General features: G+C 50.6%; 1 protein-coding gene across 10 annotated transcripts in view; it reads left to right on the top strand.

Moving 5' to 3' along the window:
* The window catches only part of LOC144610509 (voltage-dependent P/Q-type calcium channel subunit alpha-1A-like), a 398,212-nt gene that overhangs the window by 296,038 nt on the left and 90,149 nt on the right, over positions 1-12,025 (top strand). For all 10 annotated transcript variants that reach the window (XM_078429269.1, XM_078429265.1, XM_078429261.1 and 7 more), the window contains 4 exons: positions 2,804-3,005; positions 4,215-4,379; positions 5,756-5,866; positions 8,252-8,335. In XM_078429269.1, coding sequence (XP_078285395.1) covers positions 2,804-3,005; positions 4,215-4,379; positions 5,756-5,866; positions 8,252-8,335 — 562 coding nt within the window. The remainder of the gene's footprint in view (positions 1-2,803; positions 3,006-4,214; positions 4,380-5,755; positions 5,867-8,251; positions 8,336-12,025) is intronic.

Raw genomic sequence — 12,025 nt, 5'->3', positions numbered from 1 at the left:
GGCCCGGACAGTGTAGGCCCGGACAGTGTAGGCCCGGACACTGTAGGCCCGGACAGTGTAGGCCCGGACACTGTAGGCCCGGACAGTGTAGGCCCGGACAGTGTAGGCCCGGACACTGTAGGCCCGGACAGTGTAGGCCCGGACAGTGTAGGCCCGGACAGTGTAGGCCCGGACAGTGTAGGCCCGGACACTGTAGGCCCGGACAGTGTAGGCCTGGATACTGTACGCCCGGAGAGTGTAGGCCCGGAGGCCCGGGCGCCGCCTGACGGAGGTTGCATAGCAACCCGCCTCCCGGCCCGGGCGGCCGCCATTGGTGGAGCGGGAGCACGTGGCCGCTGGCTGGTTCAGGTCACGTGGGGCGCGGGGGGGTGACGTCACCTTTTGTCCCTTATTTGGGAGTGAAAAAGTTGGCAACCCTACCTGTACCAGGTACGGTGTAATAGTGTCACAGTGTCACACGGTACCGCTGTGAGGGAGGTGGGGGGGGGGGGGGAACAATGGAGGGGAACTACTGTGGGGGGGGGGGAACAAAGGACAATGCGGGGCCGTTGTTGGAGGACTGTTGTGGGGGGGGAGAACAGAAGGAGGAGCCGGCATGCTTTGTAGCTTTGTCAGCGCCCTAGGTGGCTGCTATTTGTATACATTGGGTATGCAAGCAAAGAATTTCACTGTGCCCAGTCACATTTGACAATAAGGTATTCCTATTCCTATACATTTTCTGCATGCAGCCCAGCAAGATTATCCCCATACATACTGTAAGCACGATCACCCCAGTTAGTACTGCCGGCATGACTTACACGAGACGCGAGTGACTATTAAACCAGCTGAAGATGGACACAAAAAGCTGGAGTAACTCAGCGGGTCAGGCAGCATCTCTGGAGAGAAGGAATGGGTGACGGTTCGGGTCGAGACCCTTCTTCAGACTGGTTAGGGATAAGGGAAACGAGAGATATAGACGGTGATGTGGAGAGATAAAGAACGATGATATGTAAAAGATATGTAAAAGGTTTACGATGACAAAGGTAACAGGCCATTGTCGGCTATTTGTTGGGTGAAAACGAGAAACTAGTGGGGGAGGGATGGACAGAGAGAGAGGGAATGCCGGGGCTACCTGAAGTGAGAGAAATCAAGGTTCATACCACTGATCTGTAAGCTGCCCAAGCGAAGATTGAGATGCTGTTCCTCCAAGTGTAACTACTTTATTCGTAATAACTTGTCGGACAAGGAGAACAGACAAGCAAAAGATTGCTCTCCAGATTCCAAGCATGCAATATTTCTGTATCACTTTTTATAGCATAATAGCAAGGTTAATCATGTCCAATTGTTTATAGGGTTAACTACTGCGATCCAGCATTCAGTAACTTTCCATCAAAAACAGGCTTCTTTATCTATGTAGGATGATTAGGGTGTCTCAGTGGAGCCTTGGGTTCACGAGCTGTTCTTTGCGTTTATCAGGATTGTTTTTGACTCCATGGGCCACAGGCACCAGGCATGTTTAGCCTAGGTCTCAGGGGGTACATTCACTGGAGTAAAGACATTCACTGGAGTAAAGACATTCACTGGAGTAAAGACATTCACTGGAGTAAAGACATTCACTGGAGTAAAGTCCGATTGCCACAGAGTGAAGTGATGCTCACGTTGAAAGACAAAGTGGAAGAACACACCAGTTCTTCCCACAATCCCACAGTACAATATGCACAGAACACTCCACTGAGCCCAAATGCAAGAGGTGCCATTATGGGGCCATTTTACATCCATTATGAGGATGTTACCAGGACTAGAGGGTGTGAGCTATAGGGAGAGGTTGAGTAGGTTGGGTCTCTATTCCATGTAGCGCAGGAGGATGAGGGGTGGTCTTATTGAGGTGTACAAAATCATGAGGGGAATAGATCGGGTAGATGCACAGAGTCTCTTGCCCAGAGTAGGGGAATCGAGGACCAGAGGCCATAGATTCAAGGTGAAGGGGAAAAGATTTCATAGGAATCCGAGGGGTAACCTTTTCACACAAAGGGTGATGGGTGTATGGAACAAGTTGCCAGAAGACGTAGTTGTGGCTGGGACTATACCAATGTTAATTGGCGGCACAAGAAAATAACTGCAGATGCTGGTACAAATCGATTTATTCACAAAATGCTGGAGTAACTCAGCAGGTCAGGCAGCATCTCGGGAGAGAAGGAATGGGTGACGTTTCGAGTCTGAAGAAGGGTCTCGACCCGAAACGTCACCCATTCCTTCTCTCCCGAGATGCTGCCTGACCTGCTGAGTTACTCCAGCATTTTGTGAATAAATTAATTGGCAGCACGGTGGCGCAGCGGTAGAGTTGCTGCCTTACAGCGAATGCAGCGCCGGAGACTCAGGTTCGATCCTGACTACGGGCGCCGTCTGTACGGAGTTTGTACATTCTCCCCGTGACCTGCGTGGGTTTTCTCCGAGATCTTCGGTTTCCTCCCACACTCCAAAGACGTACAGGTATGTAAGTTAATTGGCTGGGCAAATGTACAAATTGGCCCTAGTGTGTGTAGGATAGTGTTAATGTGCGGGGATCGCTGGGCGGCGCGGACCCGGTGGGCCGAAGGGCCTGTTTCCGCGCTGTATATCTAAATCTAAAAAAAATCTAAATCTAAAACAGTTAGACAGGTAGGCACATGGATAGGACAAGTTTGGAGGGATATGGGCCAAGCGCAGGCAAGTGGGACTAGTGTAGCTGGGACATGTTGGCCGTTGTGGGCAAGTTGGGAGGAAGGGCCTGTTTCCACACTGTATCACTCTATGATCTGATTCTCGATCCTGCTGTTCTGTGCAGCGTGCTGAAACATTCTGTGGACGCCACCTACGAGAACCAAGGACCCAGCCCTGGTTACAGGATGGAAATGTCCATCTTCTACGTCGTCTACTTTGTGGTCTTCCCCTTCTTCTTTGTGAACATCTTCGTGGCCTTGATCATCATCACCTTTCAAGAGCAGGGAGATAAAATGATGGAGGACTACAGCCTGGAGAAAAATGAGGTACCGTTGTGTTTGCAAACCACGGTTAGAGATTAAATACATTCACGTAAAGCTTATCGAGCATTGTGGTGTTGTGATATCGCAAGGACTATTTTGTAATATCACAAGGACTACTTTGTTTGCCCTTGGTATGCCTTGTTCGTGTCAAGGTTAGTGGGTAGTGGTGTCCAGATCTGTCCTCCAAACATCATCTCTGCTGGTGACGGTAACTTGGAATCAATCGGCGTAGTACGCAAGTTGAGTAAAGCTGCTGCTACACTCTGTCCCGTTGTCAAGGACTTCTTGATGATGGACTTCACCGTTCGTACCATTCTCTCAACAAATCCATTCGACTGAGGGTACCTGGGTGAGGACGTCATATGGGTGAATCCCCATCGCCTGCACATGGACTTGAACGGTTCTCCAACAAATTGTGGGCCGTTGTCGGAGATGATTTCCGTCGGTGCTCCTAGGAGGCCAAATGTTGCAGTCACCAATTGGGCAGCCATGGCACTCGTGGTGCTTGACAATAGTCCTTGCAATATCACAACAAGTGGGACAATGTCAGAAGTGTTTTATGGATGGGTACACAGGGTGACAATTCTGTCTCTTGAGAACACTGGGTATTCCCTGCCAAGTGGGCAGCATGGTGGCGCAGCGGTAGAGTTGCTGCCTCACAGCGCCAGAGACCCAGATTCCATCCTGACTACGGGTGCTGTCTGCACAGGGAGTTTGTACGTTCTCCCCGTGACCTGCGTGGGTTTTCCCCAGGAGCTCCAGTTTCCTACCACATCCCAAGACATACAGGTCTGTAGGTTAATTGGCTTCGGTAAAATTGTAAATTGTCCCAAGAGGTGATGATGATGGTGTGGTGATGGTGTGATGATGGTGTGGTGATGATGATGGTGTGGTGATGGTGTGATGATGGTGTGGTGATGGTGTGATGATGGTGATGGTGTGATGATGGTGTGATGATGATGGTGTGATGATGGTGTGATGATGATGGTGTGGCGATGGTGTGATGATGGTGTGGTGATGGTGTGGTGATGGTGTGGTGATGGTGTGGTGATGATGATGGCGTGGCGATGGTGTGTTGATGGTGTGATGATGGCGTGGCGATGGTGTGGTGATGGTGTGGTGATGGTGTGGTGATGGTGTGGTGATGGTGTGGTGATGGTGTGGTGATGGTGTGGTGATGGTGTGATAATGGTGTGGTTTGTTCTCTTGCAGAGAGCCTGCATCGATTTTGCTATCAGTGCCAAACCCTTAACGCGCCACATGCCACAGAACAAACAGACCTTCCAGTACAAGATGTGGCAGTTTGTGGTGTCACCTCCATTCGAGTACACGATCATGGCCATGATTGCCCTCAACACTGTGGTGCTAATGATGAAGGTTAGTGCACAGTACTCCGTACCTCAGGGGCTTTGCATGCTCAGTCACTGAGTATATCCAAGGCTGAGATAGTCAGGCAGCGTGGAAACTGGGCCAACTTGCCCACACCGGCCAACTACACAAGTTCCACCTGCCTGCATTTGGTCCCTATCCTTCCAAACCTGCCCTAACCATGGACCGACCGGTCTAATTGTTTCTTAAATGTAGTGATGGCCCCAGCCTCAACTACCTCCTCTGGCAGCTGGTTCCAGGCACCCACCACCCCTTTGTGTGAAAAGGCTACGATTCAGATTCATCAGACTTTATTAGCCAAGTAGGTTTTGCAACATGCGAGGAACGTCATTTGCCATACAGTCATGCCAATAAAAAGCAACAGAACACACAAAATACATGTTGACTTAAACATCCACTACAGTGACTCCTCCACATTCCTCACTGTGATGGAAGGCGAAGAAAAATTGTATCTCTTCCCTTCCTTGTCCTCCAGCAGTCAGGGGCCTAGAACCTTCCACTGATGGGGTGATCTTACTCCCCTAGACGGTGGTCGGGCCCTGGCGACGGGGCGATCAAGCTCCTACATCGGGGGAGGTTCTCAGCTCCTATTAAAATTCCTCTTTAATCTTTCCCCCTTCGTCTTGAACCTCTGTCCTCTGGTCCTCCATGATCTGGGCATCCACAGACTTTTGGACAGTGAGGGAATTCAGAAGGTCCAGGAATTGGTGGGAAAGCATGTGTGGGGTACGGGTTCACCTGTGATCTGATGGAATGGCGGTGCAGGTACATTTGGTCCACTTCTGCTTCAGTTTCCTATGTTCTTACAGTTTGCCACGGGCAGAGATCAGCGCTTTTCATTAGAAAAGAATGCGATCAGCCATGATCGCATTGAATGGCGGTGCTGGCTCGAAGGGCTGAATGGCCTACTCCTGCACCTATTGTCTATTGTCTATTGTCTATTGACAATATTTGACACCAGGGCAATTCCAGACGTTTTGGGAAAAGCAACTTCTATTAGATTGCAAAATTGTCTCTTCCTATTTTCCTAGAACCAAAGTATATTATTCTCTAGTGAGTTTCCTCCCTTCTTTATCACCTCTTCCCCAGCCAACAATGAACCATTGTAGGCTCCACCCTACAATGGCCATCTGTTCCCGGCCCTGTTACCTGCCTTTTACTACCTCCTACCTCCAGTTCTCTCCCCTCTACTTTCAGTCCGACGTTGGGTTCTGATCTGAAACGTCACCCATCCGTTTACTCCAGAGATGCTGCCTGACCCGCTGAGTTACTCCAGCACTTTGTGTCTATCTCCAGTTCGCGTCTTCACGGGTGGAATAACACAATGTGGAATCAGTAATCAAGTTCTCTTTTTCTTATTTTAGTTTTCCGATCAACCACAGTCTTACGACGATGTTCTCAAGTATCTCAATATGGTGTTCACCATTTTGTTTTCATGTGAATGTATTCTGAAGATTGTTGCCTTTGGAATTCTGGTGAGTACATGCCACGCGTCTGATATCATTGGTATTGGCCCCTGATGTTCTGTTCTCCTTATAAGGGTGAAGTAGCCCTCTATCTCCTCTGGTAACTATCTCCATGTGTGAGGGGATGAATGCACTATTTGCCAAAGGCAGCATTGCATCCCAGGTACCATCTTGCCCGATCGCAACATCTAGGTCCATGCGCTTCCCCAGTGTTGTTTAGCAATAAAGCAATTGGTTAGAGTCAATTGGGCGGCACGGTGGCGCAGCGGTAGAGTTGCTGCCTTACAGCGAATGCAGCGCCGTCGACCCGGGTTCAATCCCGACTACGGGCGCCGTCTGTACGGAGTTTGTACGTTCTCCCCGTGACCTGCGTGGGTTTTCTCCGAGATCTTCGGTTTCCTCCCACACTCCAAAGACGTACAGGTATGTAGGTTAATTGGCTGGGCAAATGTACAAAATTGTCCCTAGTGGGTGTGGGATAGTGTTAATGTGCGGGGATCGTTGATCGGCGCGGACCCGGTGGGCCGAAGGGCCTGTTTCCACGCTGTATCTCTAAACTAAAGTCATAGAGTCATATAGCATGGATACAGGCCCTTCAGCCCAACTTGCCCATGCCGACCAAGGTGCCCCGTCTACACTCACCCCACTTGCCTGCATTTGGCCCATATCCCTCGAAACCTTTCCGAAGCATTTACTTGTCCAAACGTCTCAATAGACAATAGACAACAGACAATAGGTGCAGGAAGAGGCCATTCGGCCCTTTGAGCCAGCACCGCCATTCAATGTGATCATGGCTGATCATTCTCAATCAGTACCCCGTTCCTGCCTTCTCCCCATACCCCCTGACTCCGCTATCCTTAAGAGCTCTATCTAGCTCTCTCTTGAATGCATTCAGAGAATTGGCCTCCACTGCCTTCTGAGGCAGAGAATTCCACAGATTCACAACTCTCTGACAGAAAAAGTTTTTCCTCATCTCAGTTCTAAATGGCCTACCCCTTATTCTTAAACTGTGGCCCCTTGTTCTGGACTCCCCCAACATTGGGAACATGTTTCCTGCCTCTAACGTGTCCAACCCCTTAATAATCTTATACGTTTCGATAAGATCTCCTCTCATCCTTCTAAATTCCAGTGTATACAAGCCTAGTCGCTCCAGTCTTTCAACATATGACAGTCTCCAAAGCACTTCCTCAGTCAAATAACATGGCAGTCAGTTTTACCATTCCACTGAGTGGTTTGAACCAAATCCTGGATAGTCCTTGATGTACACCACCGACAAAAGTGATCTCTGCTGATGTGGCACATTTGACACAACAACAATGTCCCCAGCAATTCCCCAGGACCATCGCCCATCTAACATTGTTGCCAGGCCACATGTTGGCGCGGGTGGGCCAAAGTCGGGACAGGATGGTGGAGGAAGGGAGAGATGTGAGGAGGCTAATCCACAGCTGTAGATTTGTCCGCCTATATAAACTGCTTGTGGATGACCAGCCATGATCACAATGAACGGCGGTGCTGGCTCGAATGGCCAGATGATGACCTCCTCCTGCACCTACTTTCTATGCTTCTATTCTCATGAAGATGGTAGGATTGGGGAGTTGGAGGGGTTTGAAAACCAGGATGAGAACTCTCGAACTGAAGCATTGTTTAATCAGGAGTCTGTGTACGTCAGGAGAGAAGGCTAAGGAGGGGAGGAAGGAAGAGACGTTCAAAATTGGCACCCCCTCCCCTCCCCCTTCCTCTACCCCCGTGCCGTCCCCCTCCCTCCCCCTCTTTCCTCCCCCCCTCCCCTCCCCCTTCCTCTACCCCCTCCCCCTCCCATCCCCCCTCCCTCCCCCTCTTTCCTCCCCCCCTCCCCTCCCCTTCCTCTATCCCCCTCCCATCCCCCCTCTTTCCTCCCCCCTCCCCTCCCCCTTCCTCTACCCTCCCCTCCCAAACCCCTCCCTCCCCCTCTTTCCTCCCTCCCCCTCCCCTCCCCCTTCCTCTACCCCCCCTCCCGTCCCCCTCCCTCCCCCTTTCCTCCTTCCCCCTCCCCTCCCCCTTCCTCTACCCCCCTCTGTCCCCCTCCCCCCCTTCCCTCCCCTTCCTCTATCCCCCTTCCTCCCCTCCCCCTCTTTCCTCCCTCCCCCTCCCCTCCCCTCCCTCTGTAAACTGCCCCGTGTGTGTGTGTGTAGGGAGTGGATGCGAAAGTGGAAATAACGTAGAACTAGTGTGAGGCGGTGAATGATGGTCAGCATGGACCCGGTGGGCCGAAGGGCCTGTTTCCGTGCTGTACCTCCAAACAAAGCCACGTGCTTGGTAGCCCAGCGGGGGGTGGGGGAGGGGTGGGGTGGAGGAGGAACTTTGCTTGAATGCTAACCACTGCTGATGCCGTTGCTTTGTGTTGTTGCTCCACAGAACTATTTTCAGGATGCTTGGAATGTATTTGATTTTGTCACTGTCTTGGGCAGCGTCACTGATATATTAGTGACAGAGTTTTGGGTAAGTGTGAACCAAAAGCATTTAAACTCCTAATCTACAATGCTTGCATCTCTGCAGGAGGGGTATACGTAGGGTTGGGGGGGGGGGAGGGGGGGCAGCAAGGAGATGATCATTCTTGCCACCCATCGTCCAAGTACGTGATGCCTAACATCATTAAGATGCTCCCCCCTCCCCCGCCCCGTCCCAGATGTAGTGAGATTTAAGGAAAGAAAACTGCAGATGCTGGTTTAAATCGAAGGTAGGCACAAAATGCTGGGGTAACTCAGCGGGTCAGGCAGCATCTCTGGAGAGAAGGAATGGGTGACGTTTCGTTCTGAATGAAGAAGGGTCTCGACCCGAAACGTCGCCCATTCCTTCTCTCCAGAGATGCTGCCTGACCCGCTGAGTTACTCCAGCATTTTGTGTCTACCTAGTGGGATTTGAGTCTCTTTGACGTTACCAAGCCAGGTGATTCATTGATCCCAGAACACCACCATCTGCCCCTGTTGCGTAGGTCAGTGCCTGTGCTTGTAATCCCGATGGAGAAATGTCTAGAGGATGCAGCATGCTCAATCAATCAGCAGGGGGGCTTCACCGCCTAATGGTACAGGCAAGGGAAGGCTTGACTGTTATAACCAGTTCAGCACAACACAAGTCTTCCTCAGTCTTCCTTGCTGCAATGCAGTTTGAGAGCTCTGGCCGTAAGGGGTTGAATTCGACCCGCACCGAAGGGGACCTTGTATATCCTGTACAGAGGAGGTTGGCGGGATTCCTGGAGATTTTGGGGACCGGGTGTCTTAAGTCCTCACCTATCTGCTGCCCGCTGCAGTGGGATGTACGGGACAATGTACGGGAGACATGGACAACTCTCTGCCAACGTTGCTTGCGAGCACCAAGGTCACTCCAGCATCCGATCATTGAACCTCAGGGAGCAGACGCCACTTGCCTACGTGTGCACTTGTCTTCAGCTCGAGAAGGGTCTCAACCCGAAACTTTTCTCCAGAGATGCTGCCTGGCCCACTGAGTTACTCCAGTTTAGTGTATCCTCCTGTCGGAAAAAAACTGCAGATGCTCGAAGGTAGACACAAAATGCTGGAGTGACCTTGATGCTCAGGAGTGACCTTGGTGCTCAGCGGGTCAGGCAGCATCTCGGGAGAGAGGGAATGGGTGACGTTTCGGGTCGAGACCCTTCTTCAGACCGAACGTATCGGGTCGAGACCCTTCTTCCTGCTGTGTTTACCCATAACAAAAACTCTTATGGTACAGTTTGTGAGCCTTAGTTTTATGTAAAGGGACCATAACTTAATGACAATGTGTTGCATAGAGGAAAGGATGAATGTTTATTATTGAGGATGATGTGTGCGTAAATGGAGTTGGAACTCCAAGCTTGGCTCTATGTACAAGAAGGGGGGGTTTGCCATTTGTTTATTCCAGGTTTCTCCTTTGAAAGGTACGTGTGAAAGTGGTGAATGGGGATCATATTCAATGTGGACATTTTCTCTGCATGCCTGATGATCCCTGCCTCACAGTGATGGATTGGTTCAACTACCTGGCAACAGGCAGGGACTGGACACATCCAGTGGGGATTAGTTCTTGCTGTGTCCAGGCCTGGTTAGAATCAAAGTTTGCCATTGAACATTAACCTCCTGTACCAACGACAGAGATTAATGGAATGCAGGCCAAGTGTACCCACTAGGGGTTGCCAACTATCTCACTCCCAAATACGGGACAAGGTGACGTCACCGTCCCGCGCCCCACGTGACCTCACCCAGCCAGCGGCCACGTGCTCCCGCTCCACCAATGGCGGCCGCCCGGGCCGGGAGGCGGGTTGCTAAGCAACCTCCATTAGGCGAACGCACTCGGCCCTGCTCCCCGAACACTGTTAGCCGTTAGCCGACACTGTCCCGGCCGACAGCCTAATACGGGACAATGCAGGACAAACCAATTTAGCCCAAAATACGGGATGTCCCGGCTAATACGGCACAGTTGGCAACCCTAGTCCCCACCCTCTCGTGTGGGTGTCTTGCTCACTTAACCTCTATGCTCAATTTGGGACCCTGAGAATTTAAGGACCACATTGCATTATGTTGCCCGTCAGTTAACTCCCTTTGTACTAATGGCACTGCCTTGTCGAGAGTAAAGTGCAAACCATGTACAAGGGAGAGAGTCTCTCTCCAACCCACACTTGTTGTCAACCATTCCTGTGTGTACCAGTCTGTCACTATTTATTGTATTTTGATGTAAGATCATTGGCAGAGGAAGAAAGTGAGATACCGTTAATGATTGACTCTTTATCTTGTTTTATCTTTTCACATGCTGTCTTTAATCTGTGCTTAAATGGCTCAACGCCTTCTGAAATAACTCATCCAATCAAAATGCACTATGAAATTCATGTGTCCATCCATGTTTGCGTCTCTGTGTCCATGCCAACTAATTTTTAAACGGGTTGCAAATCAATCTCAAATGCAATCCAATTCCAATCATCCATCAACAACATCTACATATAGACCACGGTTGGTTTGTGACTTTTTGAGCCTAATGCATTCACGAACTAAGTACCCTTGGCATGGCACGCACTGCTGAACTGTGAACTGCTGTTGCTACCTTGCATTGTGTTTTTTAGCATGGCTTTGGGACTCCCCCAATTCACCTCCAAATCATAGAGAGTTAGTTCTGCCTGCACCTTAGCATAGTCTGCACAAAGCAAGACCTTAGAAGTGGGGGTACACTGAAGATGTGGCAGACTGCCAGTGTGGACGGGGCCTCCAGATTATGGAACATCTCCTGAGCTGGGACATGCTGCATGACACACGCACTGCGAAGGATCTTGCAGAGGCCAACCACGTGGGACTAAAATTTGTGTAGGAAAATAACTGCAGATGCTGGCACAAATCGAAGGTATCACAAAACGCTGGAGTAACTCAGCAGGTCAGGCAGCATCTCTGGAGAGAAGGAATGGGTGACATTTCAGGTCGAGACCATTCTTCAGACTGATGTCGGGGGGGCGGGACAAAGGGAGGATATAGGTGGAGACAGGAAGATAGTGGGAGAACTGGGAAGGGGGAGGGGAAGAGAGGGACAGAGGAGCTATCATATTTCGCTTGGGCAGCTTGCAGCCCAGCGGTGTGAACATTGACTTCTCCAACTTTAGATAGTTCCTCTGTCCCTCTCTTCCCCTCCCCCTTCCCAGTTCTCCCTCTATCTTCCTGTCAGGCAGGCAGCATCTCTGGGGAGAAGAAATGGGTGACGTTTCAGGTCGAGAAGACTAGAGAAGAGTCTCGACCCGAAACGTCACCCAATCCTTCTCTCCAGAGATGCTGCCTGACCCGCTGAGTTACTCCAGCATTTTGCTTAGGCCTTAGTTTGTGTTTAGTTTAGAGATACGGCGCGGAAAGAGGCCCTTCGGCCCATCGAGTCCGCGCCGGGCTCCACCGCTCTCTAACGCTCCACCGAGTCTGCAGCGGACCCGAAACGTCGAAACCCGACCCGAAACCTCACCCATTCCTTCTCTCCAGAGATGCTGCCTGTCCCGCTGAGTTACTCCAGCATTTTGTGTCTACCTTGAATATTAATTCCTCCGTCTTTAAAGATCCACAGTATGTAAAAGACTGCTTCAGTTTCTGCTTTTCACACAGTTCAATGTACTAAAGTCTTCTTACCACAGTTTTATTTCCCCTTTCACTCAATCCATAAGTTATAGGAGCAGAATTG

Source organism: Rhinoraja longicauda, chromosome 37 (genome assembly GCF_053455715.1).
Source record: "Rhinoraja longicauda isolate Sanriku21f chromosome 37, sRhiLon1.1, whole genome shotgun sequence".
Classification (NCBI taxonomy): domain Eukaryota; kingdom Metazoa; phylum Chordata; class Chondrichthyes; order Rajiformes; family Arhynchobatidae; genus Rhinoraja; species Rhinoraja longicauda.
This window is presented reverse-complemented; position numbering and strand designations above follow the sequence as displayed.